This window comes from Bombus affinis, chromosome 2 (genome assembly GCF_024516045.1).
Source record: "Bombus affinis isolate iyBomAffi1 chromosome 2, iyBomAffi1.2, whole genome shotgun sequence".
In the NCBI taxonomy this organism is placed as follows: domain Eukaryota; kingdom Metazoa; phylum Arthropoda; class Insecta; order Hymenoptera; family Apidae; genus Bombus; species Bombus affinis.
The window spans coordinates 6,896,492-6,916,012 of NC_066345.1; the positions used below are offsets into that span (position 1 = coordinate 6,896,492).

At 39.0% G+C, this 19,521-nt stretch overlaps 1 protein-coding gene across 4 annotated transcripts; it reads left to right on the top strand.

Annotated features, from left to right (window-relative positions):
* The first annotated feature begins 3,936 nt into the window (after positions 1-3,936).
* On the top strand, positions 3,937-8,412 carry LOC126924245 (PRKCA-binding protein-like). Of its 4 annotated transcripts, XM_050738522.1 has the most exons (7): positions 3,937-4,208; positions 4,391-4,437; positions 4,551-4,694; positions 4,823-4,879; positions 5,439-5,757; positions 5,828-6,023; positions 6,199-8,412. In XM_050738522.1, the coding sequence occupies exons 2-7, from the start codon at positions 4,400-4,402 to the stop codon at positions 6,894-6,896; spliced, it is 1,452 nt and encodes a 483-aa protein (XP_050594479.1). In that variant the 5' UTR covers positions 3,937-4,208; positions 4,391-4,399; the 3' UTR covers positions 6,897-8,412. The 4 variants fall into 4 exon arrangements, with proteins under 4 accessions (XP_050594479.1, XP_050594500.1, XP_050594496.1 ...); XM_050738543.1 differs by lacking the exons at positions 4,551-4,694; positions 4,823-4,879 and having other exon boundaries at positions 3,938-4,208; XM_050738539.1 differs by lacking the exons at positions 3,937-4,208; positions 4,391-4,437 and having other exon boundaries at positions 4,444-4,694; positions 4,771-4,879.
* The last annotated feature ends 11,109 nt before the right edge of the window (positions 8,413-19,521 follow it).

Below are 19,521 nucleotides of genomic sequence, written 5' to 3' on the forward strand. Positions count from 1 at the left end.
TCTACGTTTTTCTGCTATTTCTTTAATATGTACTGGGGGTATTCGTGATTGCTGATGGACGTTTTTGCCGGTGTGGAGACGCGGATAGCGATTATTATGCTCGCATTTAGATATTCCGTGGCTGCTTCGATTTCGTCATTGGTTTTTAGTGAGGTTGAGGCTGAAGTTGTGCGGGTAAAGACTTCTCTAAAGAGCTGCCAGTTGGTGTGTTGGTTATGAATGGATCCATTAGGTGTATTCTCGATGATGGTTGAACTGACTGTTACTATCACGGGGGAATGATCAGAGGAGAGATCGGCCGAGGAATTGATTTGGACGTGTCTTGGCGAGATATTTTTAGTTATGAAGAAATCAAGGAGATCGGGTATTTTGTTTGTGTCGGTGGGCCAGTGTGTGGGTTCGTATGTGGTAAGGTAGTTGAGGTTGTTGGTTATTATGCTTTTGAGGAGGTTTTTGCCTCTTACTGTAACCAGTCTGCTACCCCATTGGGTGTGTTTAGCGTTATAGTCTCCTCCGGCTATGTATCTGTTGCCCAGGGTGTCCAGGAAGTGGTCGAAGTCTTCTTTGGCGATGGAGTGTCTGGGAGGGCAGTATACAGCTGAGGTGGTGATTGTACCATGATAGTCTTCTATTGCTACGTTTGTTGCTTGGAGGTAGTCCTTCTGGAATGGTGGAAGTTCGTAGTGCTTGATGTTTGCTTTGATTATGATTCCGGTGCCGCCGTGGGCCTTTCCGCTGGGGTGTTGGGTATGGTAGAACTTGTATCCGTTTATGTTCAGGTAGTTTTTGTCGGTGAAGTGGGTTTCAGATATGAGCATTATGTCGATTAGCTGGTGTTTTAGGAAGAGTTCTAGCTCAAGTTTGCGTTGCGCTAGACCATTGGCATTCCACAGAGCTATGCGTCTTGGTTTTATTTTGTGTCTGGGCGTATTAATTTATCCATGATGAGTGTTAATAGCGATAGCAAATTGTTTATTTGCTCTGATTGTTTCTCTATTAGCTTTTCAAGTCTAGAGACGTTGTCTGTGTTAGGTGAGGTGGGGGCACTATTTTGGGGAGGATCCCTGTGGCTATTTGGTGTATTTTGGGTGCCTTGTACCGCTTGGGCATAGGAGTTTGAGGGAGTGGTGAGTTTGATAGGGCTGGGTGTTTGATTGGTTGGGGGGATTGGGATAACGGTGGATTTCGGCGAGCTGGGTATTTGGTGGGTTACCTCTTTTGTTCTAAGTTTGGGGTATTTGCTTGAGTACAGAGTTTTGTAGGCTGAGCAGCCTTTGTAGTTGGCAGGATGATCACCTTGACAGTGGATGCACTTCGCTGGGGTTTCCGGTGATTTCCTGCACTGGTCGGTGGGGTGTGTACCTGCACATTTGACGCAGCGGAAGGTGTGGTTGCAGTATTTCTGTGTGTGCCCATATCTTTGGCACCTTTTGCATTGAACTATCTCCTTTTTGGTTTGCGGTGGTTCGAATTTAACGATGGCGTTCATTAGGCGACTGATATTGTAGATTTCCTTGTTGTTTGGTTTCTGTTTTAAATCGATGAAAAATAGGGATAGCGGGTCTTTTGTGACTTTATGCCTTATGTTGCTGACATTGGTGACTTCGTGGCCGAGTTTCGATAGTTCTATTTTTAGTTCGTCGATGTCTGCGGAGTGGTGGATGTTTCGTAGCACCACCCGAAAAGGTCTTTCTTCTTTGAGTTGGTAGGTGTGGAAGTTGGCGTTCAGGGCCCTGAGTGTCTTGGTGAGCTCCCTGTAAGCTTCTGGATTCGTCGGCAGGATTTTTACTTGATTGTTGGTTATCTTCAGGTTATAGTCCTTCTTGGAGATATCTCTCTCTAGGGACTTGGTCATTGTCTGGATGTCGATGATATCATTAACAAATATTGGTGGGGGAGGGGGGCTTCTCTGTGCTTGTTGGTTTGGTGGCGGGCCTGCGATTTCCATGGCGTCGTTTGAGGATTCTAGTATTGCGAACCTATTGTGGGTGTTGAATTGTGTTGTTTGCTGTTGGTTTGAGTTTGTATTTGGTGATTCAATTTTACGTTTTTTCGCCTTATTGGCATCGTTGGCGCGTGGAGATCTGCTGCACTTCTGCCACGGGGGGAGTAGTACGGGGTAGTTGTAAGTTTGCGTGGGCGAGCCTGGTGGTGAATGCTGGGCCATCATCGAGCTAGCTATTTCAATATAAATAACTAGTCGTGAGGCTATGAGGCAAGGTTTGGGTAGGGGTTAGCTGCGTAGGTTTTTCTTCTCTCTGGCGGATAGGAAACACTTGGAAGGATAGGAGCACGTTGTGTTCACTTTCGACGGTTGGGTGACACGTGTTGCTTTCGAACTTCACTGGGCACTAGAGACACGTCTGTACGCTTCGGCACTCAACAGCGAACTGTATAGTAAAAAATACTGTTGAAATATTCGAGGGCATACACAAGTAAAGAACTTTTTGTGTGTTAACGGTGGGTACACGATTTATGCCATACCGGACAAGCGAAGCGATTTTTTAAAAAGCTATTTTCTATCCGTGGCTTTCATTAGTTTAGCATGTATGTATTTTTCCGTTCAAATTTTATTACCAGTCTTAATAGCATCCACGAAGGTACTGAGAACAATAGTCAACACCCCATGGTGTGTCAGAAACGAGGATATACGCAAAGACTTAAAAATACAAACGGTCAAAGAAGAAATTGGCAGGTACGCAAAAAAAATACAAGGAAAGAATGGCAACACATCCAAACCAACTGGCTGCTGAAGCGAGCAAAACTCTCATAGAAAGAAGACTAAAAAGAAAACACCCCACTGATCTCACTAAAGAAATAAAATAGTCGAACTCGAAGATGGTATCTACATGTTATTTAGCAATTAAGCTAGAAAAATTTACCGAATTTCCAGCTGGACAAATTGTAAAGTACAAATTAAATAATAATAAAAGGAAGAAGAAAAAACATGCGCTTGTATTAAAAATGTATAAATGGTTGAATTTGAGGAACTGCTCGATTTCTACCACTAATCTGCTACAACAGGTTCTGTTATATTTCTGCTGACAATCTACTAACATAATCGAATATAATAGATCCTGTATCAAGTCTGCAGACTTCTCGTACATAAAAGCTGGTAACAGGTTTTCAACAGAATCTGCTAAAACAGATTTGGCTATCTGAATACTTATTCGCGTCGCGTCATTTACAACTCATGGAACAGACGAACAAAAGAAGTAACATAAGGGACGTGGCGTCATGTGATATCAAGAATTCATTAAAATAACCCTCAATAATATATGCGAAACGACGTACATACTTGTTAAAATGTTAAAATGTTAAAAGTGACGCATGTAGGCTGGAAGTTTTGTACTAAAAATTATATTTTCCTAACTACTTATTGAAATACATAGATTTTTAGAGAATTAATAAAATTTTCATGCAAAATATAGTAAGGAAAACACATACATTTATTTATCAGTGCAAACATTTTTGAAAGTGGAATTTATTGTTACGTCGATCGAGGGTAGTATTATGTATTGTATCACCTGTACCTCACATAACATGCTCGATTCTCGACGCTTGCTAGGGAAAACCATCTGAAAATTGAGTCGCTTCGGTGCTTCTTTTTGTATATGAGTGTTGAGATCTATTTACGTGATCGTAAATGGTCATTCCCAAAAGGGGAACCTTGTAATTGGGATCAAGATCATATAATCGGGTCTCGTGATTCACATACTGAAACACCGAGCAGAGACACTCTGTTCATTTCTATCTCTAAAGAACTAGAACTTCATTGTCTTCCATGTTGATTTCTCACGACTCAATTTTCGGACAGTTTTCTCTAGCAAGTGTCGAGATCTGTTTATATGATCTTGCTTATAATTACTAGAAAATTTATCAGTACCAATAAAATCACGCGTAAAGTAACCAGCAGTAAAATGTACTTACTTTTATGTTTATGTTTTCAATAAATGTTACTAAAGTAATTATTTACAAAAGAAAGATTTCGTAAAGGGTTATATATCTATAAAAAAGTACCAGTTATGAAAATTAATTTAATTTGTTTTCAATTATTTGAATCTGTATGCACATCTCTACATATATATACATGATAACGATGCAACACACAGTAACAAAGAATCGATTATATTTATTCCTTGGAACTGAGAAGTAAAGTTTATATGTGTCATATTGACTTGTTTCTTTAATATAAGCAGTTCATAAAGGTATTAGGATTAGTATTTGTCTTTAATGTTACGCGTTTATTCTGTTACAGTTTATCACAAATTACATTAAAAATACATGGATTTTAATGTATATTACTAAAATATTTTATTTAATTATAACTAACATTACATCTAAAAAATTAAAGCGTTGAACACTAACTTAATCTTTATTAACATTGCAGATTGCAAGTATGGATTATGATGATTTCTTCTTCGAAGAAGATAAGATGTTGGTTTCATACAATTGATTATTTACTTATTGATATGTGTTACATTTCAATTTAAATATGCTTTCTTTTTCTTGTAAAATGCATGTTTGTATGCCACGGTACGGTGGGATAGTCTAGTGGATCAAACAGTACTATCTACAAATAATGTAACTTTAACAAATATTGTCGATGAATCTAAAGAAAGTTTTGTTCCATTAACCACCGTGCCATCAGCTAATGCACAATTGCATCAATTTACTACAATGGAAAATCGCATGTATGCATTTTTATGTTCCACTATTTTGTCTTTCATTCAAATTTCTTTTACTAACATTTTCTATAATACATTTAAGAGATATCACAAACTGTACGTTTTCTGTTTCTTTTAATCATTATGGAACGTAGACCAGATGTAGAACTGGTCAATCAAGATCAGTCTCTTCATCATCTACCCAATAATACGTAAGTTTTGATAATAATGTGTTTAATGCTAAAGTTATATTTTAATATATTAATTGGTACTTAATTTGTTTATAGTGTTTCATAAAAATTAATAACATAATTCAGTATTTTTTAGTTTAATATTTCTAAACATTTAATTATTATCAGAACATTCAGGTAAGGATTTTTTTTTACCAGTTATTCGATACAGATTTGTATTTAAATTGTTTTATTCTTCTTTATTTATATATTAAGCTTTATTTTATGAAATGTCATACCTCTAAGCTTTTAAAATTATTTTGTATCTATTTATGCACATTATTAGCTGTTAAAAAATATTATAAACAATAATATAATAGATAGTTTTATGTTAATGTACAGCATACTTTATATTTATATGCATTTATATTAGAAGTATTATTAATTTATTATTATTGTTGTTATTATAATAAATATGTTTATAACTTATTTCATGCTAAGAATATGAGTATGGAAGCAAATTGTATCAAATAAGTATTATACCATTAATTTATGTGAAACAATATATTAATGTATTCTTTTGTTTTATTAATTTATACAGGGGTATGACCATAACTTCTGGCAATATTGTAATACAAAAAGATAGCAGTAATCTTATTGGCATAAGTATTGGAGGTGGAGCACCATTATGCCCCTGCTTGTATATTGTACAAATTTTTGACTATTCACCTGCAGCTATAGATGGTACTTTACAATCAGGAGATGAACTTGTAGCAGTAAATGGAGTATCAGTTAAAGGAAAGACAAAAGTAGAAGTTGCAAAAATGATACAATCTTGTGATTCTGAAGTCAGTATTAATTATAATAAATTACATGCTGATCCTAAACAAGGTCGTACTCTTGATATAGCTTTGAAAAAGGTATTTATTGTCTAAACTTATATATTTATTATAAATAATTACATTATTTTAAACCTTAAATTAATTTTAGGTAAAACATAGATTAATTGAAGGAATGGGAAGTGCAACAGCAGATGCACTTGGATTATCACGTGCCATTCTTTGTAACGACGCGCTTGTACAACGATTAATGGCATTGCAGCGCACAGAAAATTTGTATAGAGGTTTAGTTTCCCATGCTAATGCTACTTTACATAGCTTTTTTGATTTAATACAAATATACAAAGGTATTGTTATACATTTTTAAATAAATTATCAAATTCCAAAAATCACTTTTAAATTTAACTGTGTCAAAAATTATTCAATTTTGAGATTATATATATATATTTATAATTATATATATATATTTATAATTTTATATATATATATATTTTTTAAGTATCATTACATTGCATATTTTAGTATTTGGTGATGCCTTTGCTGCAATAGGAGTAAGAGAACCACAACCACGAGCTAGTGAAGCTTTCAGACAATTTGGTGAACAACATAGACAAATGGAAAAATATGGAATAACAATTTTAAAAAATTTGAAACCTATATTAAATGATTTAGGCACATATCTTCACAAAGCTATTCCAGATACTCGATTAACCATAAGCAAATATGCTGATGCAAAATTTGAATATCTTTCTTATTGCTTGAAAATAAAAGAAATGGATGATGAGGAACAAAGTTATGCATCAATACAAGAACCTTTTTATCGAGTGGAAACAGGCAATTATGAATATCGTCTAATCTTAAGATGTCGACAAGAAGCTCGTGTAAAGTTTGGTAAACTTAGATCAGATGTACTTGTAAAACTCGAATTGTTAGACAATAAACATGTTCAAGATGTCGTATGGCAATTGCAAAAATTTGCAGCTGGTTTAGCAAAATATTATGCTAATACACGGGACTTATTATCCTCTGCAATGTTATTTCCTGTTGAAGTTGATTTATCACATTCTGCATTCCAATATAAATCTACTGGTCCTCAAGTAATAACTGATGGAGAGGATGTAGATGAATTTGAACCTGAAGAAAAAGCAAATATAAATGAAGATTTACTTATAGATACACAAAACTTTCCACTAATAACATCAGAATCTAATAATATGTAGCAATGTGCTTCTTGTTTGCAAAGAATTTTAGGAACTATTACGACCTTTTATTAATATTTAAATATGATTGATATATATACAGTGAGCCTTTTCTAGTGTAACGTACTTTTACTATTTTTAATGAAATTCTGTTCTAGTTTCATTCTTTTTCATGATACAAAAAATGAAACCAAAGATTATTATTTAAAAAGAACCATATAATTCTAACAAATCTGTATGAAACAAATATATATATGTCGGGTTGACGTTATGATTAGGATTAGGTGTTCGATAAGTTTTTATTGAAATTAGCCATCGGTGCGGTATAACAAAGGTACAGTTTATTAACACAAGTAGGGGTATTACAGCATCGGTAGTTAATCACAGTGTTTAGATACTCGCGGTACTAATGACAGTGGTCTCAGGTTCGATAACGAATCCGCGGTCAACGGGATGCCGAACTTTACCCTTCTTTGGCGTCTAAGTTATACTCAATGTTAATGCAAGGAGCAATCACTACGTATAAGAATGACAGTTTAATCGTTGATGAGATCGTACAAGAGAGTGTCTCTCCATCACGGTGACGCTATTAAGGAAAACTATAATGGGTGTGTCTATGGGCACGAGATCATCGAATTCGTGGAGAAAAGTCTTCGTTCGGAAAGTGAGGGAAATTGACGTTGCTGTTAATTGGTCAATTTCCATGTTGGTGGTTAGAGAAGGATGCTAGCAGCCCTTGAGGGAAAGTTGCTAGCGGGAAGCGTCGTTCGTGAGAAAAATAGATTTGCCCTATCTTCCCGTAGTTTGGATAAAGACTATTTGTCTATTTGAAGGACTTTATATAACTGAAACTTAAGATTTGTAACGGGTCCTCGGCCAGCTAAACATATACTGTGAAGATGCGTTGACATCTGGCAATCATCTTACCCGAAGGACAAAGTCTGCGTGTGGCGAGCCACGGGACAGAAATCGTTGAAATGTTTACTGTCGTGCACCGTCCCAACTATTTCTTTTAAGGAGAGCTATAGAGTTACTTTATGCCTTTATTAGACAAAGCGTTCATCTCTTGACCGCGGCTACGTTCGGCGACTAGTTGTCGCCTCGAGCCCAAGCTCACTATCATAAATCTCGAACAAATACAATTGAATTGAGTGATGACAATTTGTTTAATTACGGCTATGATAGAATCTAGATTATAATGTTAAGGGATTTTTCCAAGATTCCAAAGGGAAGGCTTCGGTATCCTTTCATCTCCGACATATATATAAATACCCAAAATATCATGTTTTCTATAATACTTGATACTTGAATATGTATATATATTACATATATATTTTTTCTTTTTTTTTCTTTTGCTATTTTAAAAATATTTAAATATATTAATATATATATATTTAAATATATTAAATATATATATTATATACATATAAATATTTATTAAAATTGTCTTCATACATAAGTATTCATTGTAAGGTATAAAAATGTATTTGTTAAATTCTAAATTCTTATAATAAATGTATATTCTATGTCAAATGAATATTATTTTTGTAAAAATTATAAATATTTTAAAAATATTAAACATTTATTATTTAAGTATGATCAAATTAAATTATTCAAACATTTACTGAAATAGTTTAACATGAAAAAATTTTTTTATAACAATACTTATGCAATAGTATAAAAATTACAATATATATATGTCGGGTTGGCGTTAAGATTAGAGTTAGGGTTAAGGGCGTGAAACGAATCCCTATTGGTGCTAGACGTGATCATTATGCAATAGAGGAGATATTTACTAGTGCAAATATGACTATGATGGAATTGGACAAGTAATCGCGATAATTAGATACTCGAGAAGCTAATGACAATGATCCTAGGCTCACTAACGAATCCGCGGTCAAGGGGATGACGAACTCTACTTTTCTAAGTTGTACTCAATGTTAATGCATGGGGCAATCACTACGTATCTGAGAGTTACTTGAATCGTCTTTGAGATCGTACGGCAGAGTGGTTCTCCATCACGGTAACGCTGTCGAGGAAAACTATGATGGGTGTGTCTAAGGGCACGAAATCATCGGATTCGTGGAGAAAAGCCTTCGTTCGGAAAGTGAGGGAAATTGGCGTTACTGTTAAGTGGTCAATTTCCATGTTGGTGGTTAGGGAAGGGTGCTAGCCGCCCTTAAGAGAGAGATCGAGAAGAGGAAGCGTCGTTCGTGAGAAAAATAGATTTCTCCTATTTTCTCGTAGTCGGAACGAGGACTGTTTGTCGGTTTGAAGGACTTTAGTTAAACAAATCTTAAGATTTATAGCGGGTCCTCGGGCTAGCTGAACATGTGCTGTGGAGACGCGTCGACATCTGGTAATCATCTTACTCAAAGAATAGAGTCTGCGTGTGGCGAGCCACGGGACAGAAATCGTTGAATTGCTTACCGTCGTGCCCCGTCCCAAGTATTTCTTTTAAGGAGAGCTATAAGTTACTTCATGCCTTTGTTAGACAAAACGTTCATCCCTTGACCGCGACTACGTTCGGCGACTGGTTGTCGCCTCGAGCCCGAGCTCACTATCATAAATCTCAAATAAGTACAGTCGGATCGAATGACAATAGTTTCTTAATACGGCTATGGTGAAATCTAAATTACAATACTAGGGGTCTTCCCAAAGTTCCAAAGGGAAGGTTCCGGTGTTCTTTCATCTCCGACATGTATATATATGTAATAATAATGTAATAATAATATATATATATATTGCAGTATTAATTGATTTTAAACAATAATATTTTATTTCTTAGGCTATTTGTTTACGATACTACATTATTTTAATATACATATTGTTTTTTATTATACATTATTGTTTCATACATTAATATAATTTTAATCATGTAGGATATACATCATTTCTTTCAAGATCTCAAGGCTATACAATACTGAACACAAATGAAATGTTTAAATGTTTTTTTTATTTATTTATTATTTGTATTCACAATTTGTCCAATTTGGACATTTTGTAGAATTTTTTAGCAGTTATATTAACATGTAGGTGGCTACTCCCAGCGGGGTACCATCTTCGTGTTTGCTAGGTCATATCCATTGTGAGGTCTGCTGAATGTTTCCTTTTTAGCCTCCTGTCCATGTTTATGGTTTTCCCTTCCAAATGTCTCCCTCCATTAAACCTTTCACTTCTCTAGAGGTGAATTAATTAATTAATTCACTGAATTAATTCATCGTCTGAACCCCAGGAAAGCACCGGGACATGATCAAATAAGTAATAAAGCAATTAAGGAACTACCCGTAAAATTGATTGCACTCATTTCTTCAATCTTCAACGCAATTCTACGCCTTGAATACTATCCCAAAACCTGGAAAACGTCACAAATTACGCTCATCCCTAAACCCGGAAAACCAATACACGAAACTAGCTCCTATCCCCCAATTAGTCTTCTACACACTTTGTCAAAACTATTCGAAAAGTAGCTAACGAATCGACTCCTTTCACTCCTAGAGGATCTGAAAACCCTGCCAAATCATCAATTTGGTTTTCGGAAGCAGCATTCCACAATAGAGCAAATCCACCGAATAACACACAATATCAACCAAACCCTCGAAAAGAAAAAATACTGCTCAGCGGTATTCCTTGATATCCAACAGGCATTCGATAAAGTATGGCACGAAGGGCATCTTTACAAACTTAAAAAAGTCCTACCACACACTTACTACTCCATCCTAAAGTCCTACCTAACCAAAAGACAATTCATGGTTAAATACTTAGACGCCATTACCACGACATCAGTTCCGCCTGGGCAGGCGACCTAAACGGACGTGCAAAACAGTGCTCCTGTGAAAGTGCGGCAAGAGGGAAGAGAAAGGGACAAAGTAAACGCCCATCGACAAAACGTGGAATCATGCAGATTCCACCAATAAAAATAGTTAATTCAGGAGAAACATATTTCATAAATAAAGCTACAGACTCTACATATGTAGAGAAAAAAGACGATATTATGAAAACAACACAATCCGACGGGGAGGAAAACATACCAATACACCAGGAAGAAAGCTGGACGGTGGCAAACTCCAGCAAAAAACGGAAGGTAACCCCGCTCACAAGCGCGAGGAAAATTGATACATTTGAAAAAAAACAATGGCTACAAGATATCAAACTGCATAATCCATTCAGCGCACTGCCAGAAGAGGCAGCAACGGGCCCAACGGAAAGTCCGACAAACCGCATTCCCAAACCACCACCGATATACGTTGACGCAAAAATAATTGACCCCCTCATCGAACTACTAAACAACATCGCAGGGAAAGACAACTATATCATCAAACAGATAAAAATAGACCAGGTGAAAGTGCAAACCAACACCCCAGAAATATTTAGAAAAATTACAAGATCACTAAAGGAAAAAAATGCAGCATATCACACTTTTCAGCTCAAAACCGACAAAAGCTACAAAGCAGTAATCAGGGGACTACACCCAAAAACAAATACCGGAAAAATAAGTGAAGAACTGGCAAAAATCGGACACCAGGTAAGGACAATTAATAACATTAACAAATACGATACCAAACAACCATTACCGCTATTCCTAGTTGAACTAGAACCTAGAAACAACAACAAAGAAATATACGATATAGAAAAATTACTAAACACAATAGTAAAAGTGGAGCCACCTAGACATAAAAAAGAAATCCCACAATGCATAAGGTGCCAACAATACGGACACACTAAAAACTATTGCAATAGAATCCCGGCATGCGTTAAATGCGCAAAAAATCATCTTACGATACACTGCCCATCCACGGGAATAATAGAGGAGGTTAAATGCTACAACTGCAACGGAAAACACCCAGCCAGTTATAAAGGTTGCGAAGCTAGTAAACAATTACAACGCAAACTGTTCCCGCCCCTACGAAGCAGGACAATCACTAACACAAAAGCCCAACAGGACAGCACAAATCCTGAAATAATTCCAAGTACAGAGCAAGCAACAAACACCAAACACCAAACCTATCAGCACCAACACCATTGGTGGTCTAAGCTATGCTCAAGTAACCAGCCAATCGACACATACAGACAACCAATACCACAGCAATAGTAACAATGACACTGCAGAAATCAAAGAACTGCTCAAACAATCCATAAAGAACACCGAAATGCTAACCAGAATGATAAGCGAACAAAACGCAGTACTCAGACAGCAAACCCAACAAATCACAGTCATGCTACAACTAATTACAAACGTACTAAGCAAAAAAAAAAAAAAAAAAAAAAAAACGGACACTCTAAAAATAGCAGCCTGGAACTCAAACGGCCTACAACAACGGGCCCTCGAAATTAAAACATTCATATACAATAACAATATACACATACTACTTGTCTCAGAAACACACTTCACTACAAAAAGCTACTTGAAAATACCATACTACACCGTATATGATACCAAACACCCCTCAGGAAATGCGCACGTTAACACCGCAGTGATATTAAGAAACGACATCAAACATTATTTAAACATCCAAGTTAATAAAGAATGTATACAAGCAACCACCGTTACAGTTCAAACTAGCAGCAACTACTTCCAGTTGTCAGCAGTATATGTGCCTCCGCAACACAAAATTTTTTTTTTTTATTTTTTGGAATATTTACAAACAATTTTCGTTGAGAATTTTCAGTAACTTAATTTGACGTGATACAATGACATGGATTATAATAGTTTTATTTTGTTGGTTCTAGTAGAATCTAAGGATTTAATCTAGAGGGTATTTTCTTTTTAGTCTGCACGCCTGGTCCGTCGTGTCTAGTGGTTGGGTGACTAGTGGGTTGTGGTGGTTGTTGACTCTTGTGTTATATCTGCTTCTGGACTTGTGTATTTCATCTTTGACTGTAGGTATCTTGAGGTCGCGGTGGATTGTTTCGTTGGTAACATACCAGGGTGCATTTATTAGGGATCTTAGCGTTTTCGATTGGAAGCGTTGGAGTATTTCAATGTTGGAATTACTAGCTGTTCCCATAGTTGGATTCCGTAGGTCCAGACTGGTTTTATTACGGCCTTATAGAGCGTAATTTTGTTCTGCGTGCTTAGGTTGGAGCGACGGCCAATGAGCCAATAAAATTTTTTGAGTTTGTCCCTGAGTTGTTTAGATTTAGATTAGGATATGTTGTTTCCAGGTTAATCTCCTGTCCAGAGTCATGCCCAGGTATCTGACTGTGTCCTTGTTGGGAACTGTTATATTATTAATGGAGACCTGTGGGCAGGTTTGTTTTCGCAGCGTGAAGGTTACATGTGTGGATTTTTTTTCATTAATTTTGTAGCCCCATTTATGGAACCACTTTTCATTGAGTCGAGACCTCGCTGGAGAGTGGAAGAGGCTATTATCGGGTTGGTGTGAGACGCTAATAGCGCTGTGTCATCGGCAAATGTTGCTGTGGTTATTTCTGTTGATATTGGTAAATCGGCAGTGTAGATGGAGAATAGGAGGGGTCCGAGGACACTGCCATGGGGTATGCCCGCTTCTATTGGGAAAGTTGTGGTAATGGTGTCTGCGTATTTAATCATGAATTGCCTACTGGTTAGGTAGGACTTTAGGATGGAGTAGTAAGTGTGCGGTAGGACTTTTTTAAGTTTGTAAAGAAGCCCTTCGTGCCATACTTTATCGAATGCCTGTTGGATATCAAGAAATACCGCTGAGCAGTATTTTTTCTTTTCGAGGGTTTGGCTGATATTGTGTGTTATTCGGTGGATTTGCTTTATTGTGGAATGCTGCTTCCGAAAGCCGAATTGATGATCTGGCAGAGGTTTCAGATCCTCTAGGAGTGGAAGGAGTCGATTCGTTAGCAACTTTTCGAATAGTTTTGACAATGTAGGTAGAAGACTAATTGGGCGATAGGAGCTAGTTTCGTGTATTGGTTTTCCGGGTTTTCGGATGAGCGTAATTAGTGACGTTTTCCAGGTTTTGGGATAGTGTTCAAGGCGAAGAATTGCGTTGAAAATTGAAGAAATGAGTGCAGTCCCTTTTACGGGTAGTTCCTTAATTGCTTTATTACTTATTTGATCATGTGCCGGTGCTTTCCTGGAGTTCAGTCGATGGATTAATTCAGTGACCTCTAGAGAAGTGAAAGGTTTAATGGGGGGAGACATTTGGAAGGGAGAATACAGGTATTCTGTTATTTCCGGAGCGCTATTGGAGGAATGTGGTTTGAAAACTTTGGATAGGTAGCTGGCGAAGAGGTTGGCTTTTTCTATAGGGCTTCGTGCCCATCCGCCTTGCGGACAGCGAATTCGAGGGATTATTTGCGGGGGACGCGTGAGTTTCCTGGAAGCCTTCCATAGTGAGTAGTTGGAGTAGGTAGAGAGAGACAAATTGACGAGATACTTTTGAAAATAGTCATTTTTATATTTTTTAATGATTTTGGTTAACTTCCTCGTTGCTTTGTTTAGCTTGCGTTTGTCGTCCGGTGTTCTATGGGTTTGCCATACTCTTCTTAATCTTCGTTTTTCTGTAATTTTGTTTAATATGTAATGGGGATATTCTTGTTTACTGATAGAAGTCTTAGTAAGTGTTGAGGAGTGGATGGCGTTTATTATGCTCGTGCTTAATTATTTTGTGGCAGTTTCTATATCTGTCTTTGTTTTTAGTGAGATTGAGGCAGAGGTTGAGCGGTTAAAGATTTCTCTAAAGAGCTGCCAGTTGGTGAGTTGGTTGTGATTAAGGCCATTAGGTGGGTTCTCGATTATTGCTGAACCGACTGTTGCTATTACGGGGGAGTGGTCGGAAGAGAGTTCAGTCGAGGAGTTGATTTGGACGTATTTGGGCGAGATATTTTTGGTTATGAAGAAATCGAGTAAATCGGGGATTTTGTTAGTGTCAGTAGGCCAGTATATGGGTTCATATGTGGTGAGGTAGTTGAGATTGTTGGTGGTTATGCCTTTCAGGAGGTTTTTGCTTCTTGCTGTGACAAGTCTGCTGCCCCATTGGGTATGTTTGACGTTATAGTCTTGAGGTGATGTGCGTGATAGGTACAGAAGATTCACTCGGTATTGTCTAACAATAACTGTTTATTTGCTGGGTTCGTGGTATACACAAGCGCGCCGAAAGCACGGTACAATTATTGGTTCGAGATTACAAGTTCAAGCTCGGCGCGATACTTTACGCGGTGGTTCGAGTCGAGACGATTGCACAGATGTCGAGGAATTCAGATTCGCTATTACGTACGACTGCGGACGAACAATTTAGATAGGCGTCTTCCAACTTGCCTCCGGCACGCGATAGGACAGAATAGATTGAATTTGTGTCGCGATGATGCTCCTTAGGAAAACTGTGTTTGGGTGTGTCTAAGGATGCGGGATCATCGGATTCGTTAAGCAAAGTGTTAGTTCAGAGAGTGAGGGAAATGGACGTCGCTGTTAATTGGCTAAATCGTGAGTTGGTGGTTGGAAAGGGATGACAACTGCCCTTGAGAGAAAGTTGCTAGCGAGGAGCGTCGTACGTGAGGAAAAGCAAATTTCCCGTAGTGGGTGGTATGTGTAGGGACTATTGAGACAAAGACTATTTGTCCCTTTAGAGAATCTTAGCTGCATGAATCCTAAGATTTATAGCGGGTCCTTAGGCTCGCTGTAAATATTCGGTGAGAGTGTATCGACATCTGGCAATCATCTGTTCGAAGGGTAGAGTCCTTGTGTAGCGAGGCACGGGACAGAAACCGTTGGGAAGTTTGCTGTCGAGTGCCGCTACAGTTTCCTCCAGCTATGAATCTATTGCCCAGGGTGTCCAGGAAGTTGTCAAAGTCTTCTTTGGCGATGGAGTGTCTGGGAGGGCAGTATACAGCTGAAGTGGTGATTGTACCATGACAGTCTTCTATTGCTACGTTTGTTGCTTGGAAGTAGTCTTTCTGGAATGGTGGAAGTTCGTAGTGCTTAATGTTTGATTTGATTATGATTCCGGTGCCGCCGTGGGCCTTTCCGCTGGGGTGTTGGGTATGGTAGAACTTGTATCCGTTTATGTTCAGGTAGTTTTTTTCGGTGAAGTGGGTTTCAGATATGAGCATTATATCGATTTGCTGGTGTTTTAGGAAGAGTTCTAGTTCAAGTTTGTGCTGAGCTAGACAGTTGGCGTTCCACAGAGCTATTCGCATTGGTTTTATTTTGCTTCTGTGCGTATGAATTTGTCCATGAATAGTGTGAGAAGTGACAACAAGTTGTTAATTTGCTCAGATTGCTTCTCGATAAGTTTTTCGAGTCTAGTGAAGTTGTCTGTGTTTTGTGGGGTGGGAGCACTATTTTCTGTGTGTTCTCTGTGGGTTTTCGAGTTGTTTACGTTTCCTTGTGTTGCCTGCGCATAGGATATTGATGGTGAGGTGAGTTTTTGGGGTCTTGGTTCCTGTATGGTAATCTCCTTGCTTCTTTGTTTTGGATACTTAATATTATGTAGCGTTTTATAGGCTGAGCATCCTTTGTAGTTCGCAGGATGCTCTCCTTGACAGTGGATGCATTTCGCGGGGGTTTCAGGGTATTTAGTGCATTGGTCAGTGGGGTGACTACCTGCACATTTTACGCACCGGAAGTTATGATTGCAGTATTTCTGCGTGTGGCCGTACTTTTGGCACCTTTTGCATTGTACTATTTCTTTCTTTACATGAGGTGGCTCGAATTGAGCTATGGAGTTCATCAGCCGGTTGACGTTGTAGATTTCTTTGTTATTTCCTTTTTGTTTTAAATCTACGAAAAATAGCGATAGGGGATTTTTTGTGACTCTATGTCTAATGTTGCTGATGTTGGTTACCTCGTGGCCATGTGTTTGAAGTTCGAACTTTAGTTCGTCTAGGTCGACTGAGTGGTGGATATTGCGTAGCACCACTCGAAATGGTCTTTCTTGCTTGAGTTCGTATGTGTGTAAGTTGGCATTCAGGTTTTTTAACAACTTCGTCAATTTCCTGTATGCGTCAGGGTTGGCCGGCAGGACTTTTATGCTGTTGTTGCTGATTTTCAACTTATATTCGTCCTTGCCGATTTCTTTTTGGATTGTCGTTGTTATTGATTGGATGTCAATGACATCATCGATAAAGATTGGCGGTGGAGGGGGGGTTTTTTGTGTAGGTTGTGTACTTACCTCTGTGGTTGTATCCATAGCGACTCCTGCCTCCAGTATCGCGAACCTGTTGTTGGTGGTCACTTGGCTGGCTGGCGGGTTGGTTTGCCATTTGCTCACATTGGTCCTGCTAGCTTCGAATTTGCGTTTTTTCGTTTGAGGGTCGTTTGCAAAATGGGGTGTATTGCCCCTTTGCCACGGGAGAGGAAGAGCAGCGTTGTTGTAAATACGCTCCGTAGCTCCCGTTAGGGATGATTGGGCCATCGTCGATCTAGTTAATTCAATGTGAAATAACTAGTCGAGAGTCTGTGATTCCGACCAGAGCTTAGTGGCGTTGGATTTTTCACTTTTTCACTAGCACGTTTGCGAACACTTGGCTTGGTTTGTTGGACTCGCTTTCGACAGATGGGCGTCACGTGTTGTTTTGTGAACTTCGCAGGGCACTGGACACACGTCTGCACGCTTCGGCACTCACCAGCAAACTGAGTCTCCAGTATTGAGAACCTGTTGTAGGTGGTCACTTGGCTAGCTGGTAGTTTAGTTTGACTCTTGTTCACATTTGTCTTGATTGCTTCCAGCTTGCGTTTCTTTTTCGTGTGCTGGTCGTTTGCAAAGAGAGATGTGTTGCCCCTTTGCCACGGGGGAGGAAGAACGGCGGTGTTATAACTTAGCTCCGGCGAGCCTGTTTGAGATGTTAGGACCATCATCGAGCTAGTTAATTCAATATGAAAGAACTAGTCGAGAGGCTGTGTGAACACTTAGCTAGGTTTGTTGGATTCGCTTTCGACAGATGGGCGTCACGTGTAGTTTTGTGTACTTCACAGGGCACTGGACACACGTCTGCACGCTTCGGCACTCACCAGCAAACTGAGTTAAAACTGACTGCGATTTGGTTCTGAGCTCCAGCCGTGACTTTCCAAGACTGAAACTCTTACAATTTGACTTTCGGTGGTATCTGTTCTTTTTTTCTTTGTCACCCCTCAATATCCCCACTACGCTGTAGGCGTACGTTACCATTGTCACGCTTCTAGAACATTCGGTGGAAGGGCCGTTAGGATACAGATGACACATTAGGCACTTCGGCGATATACATTGTCGCCAAGGCCGCCACATCTTTATCTCCATCATCGGTCTATCGGATTTGAAGGGTGTCCGTCGTAGCACTTCCCTGTTGAGAAAGTAAAGTAAAATTTTTCACTGTCATCTCAACGCCAGTTCGCTGTTGAGTGCCGAAGTGTGCAGACGTGTCTCTAGTGCCCAGTGAAGTTCGGAAGTAACACGTGTCACCCAACTGTCGAAAGTGAACACAACGTGCTCTTATCCTCCCAAGTGTTTGCTATCCGTCAGAGAGAAGAAAAGCCTACGCACCTAACCCCAACCCGAACCTTGCCTCATAGCCTCACGACTAGTTCATATTGAAATAGCTAGCTCGATGATGGTCCAGCAATCACGACCAGGCTCGCCTGTGCAAACTCTCTGTTTCAACCGTTCGCGGAGAGACGCGATCGCTAGATAACGCGTCAACGAGAGTCGTAAATTCTCGTTACGATTAAACAATCGACGCCACGAACTGATTGATCCCCTATTTCTATTACGAGAATAGAGGTGGTTAGGTTTGAGTGTATATGAACAACTATACTGGGTTGGTTGATAAAAGTTTAATAAAAATAACGAAACAACAAGTTCAGTCAAAGATCGACAATTAAAAACGAAAAAGATAACAGTCAAGGTTTGTTTAGCGGTTTGCTTATAACGAGATCTATCGCACTTCGCAGCTTGAGACAGACGTTATGTGTTACATTCGATTCAATGTGTAACGTTCGACGTGTCACAAGGAACTGACTGACTCTAGATGATTCCTTTGTCTCATGTTTAAGACGACCCCCACTCTACTTAGGTCACGCCACCGTTCGCGCCTATGATCACGTATGTCTGTTCTTGCGTGAAAAACGTAACGGACAAAATTCGACGTTTCCAGAACTCGCTGCTTGGCGACAGCTATGCGCTCGTCGATACATTGTATATGATCCGGCGGTCAGATAAAACGATCTGCCTGCGACATTGTAGGGCCGCGAGCGACGGTTAGAAAATACAGCCTGTGGCAAGCCTCGTGGCGTAACACTCACAACTACCCCGCACTACTCCCCCCGTGGCAGAAGTGCAGCAGATCCCCACGTGCCAACGACGCCAATAAGGCGAAAAAACGCAAAATTGAACCACCAAACACAAACTCGAACCAACCGTCAACAACACAAATTAACACTCACAACAGGTTCGCAATATTGGAATCCTCAAACGACGCCATGGAAATCGCAGGCCCGCCACCAAACCACCACGCACAGAGAAGCACCCCTCCCGCACCAATATTTGTTAATGATGCCATCGACATCCAGACAATGATCAAGTCCTTAGAGAGAGATATCTCCAAGGAGGACTACAACCTGAAGATAACTAACAACCAAGTCAAAATCCTGCCGACGAATCCAGAAGCCTACAGGAAGCTTACCAAGACACTTAGGGCCCTGAACGCCAATTTCCACACCTATCAACTCAAAGAAGAAAGA

Excerpts from the sequence above, each read along its gene's own strand:
- LOC126924245 (XM_050738522.1), top strand. The coding sequence starts at position 4,400 with ATGGATTATGATGATTTCTTCTTCGAAGAAGATAAGAT. Across the intron at positions 4,880-5,438 it reads CATCATCTACCCAATAATAC|GGGTATGACCATAACTTCTG; the intron begins GTAAGTTTTGAT and ends TAATTTATACAG. Across the intron at positions 5,758-5,827 it reads TTGATATAGCTTTGAAAAAG|GTAAAACATAGATTAATTGA; the intron begins GTATTTATTGTC and ends AATTAATTTTAG.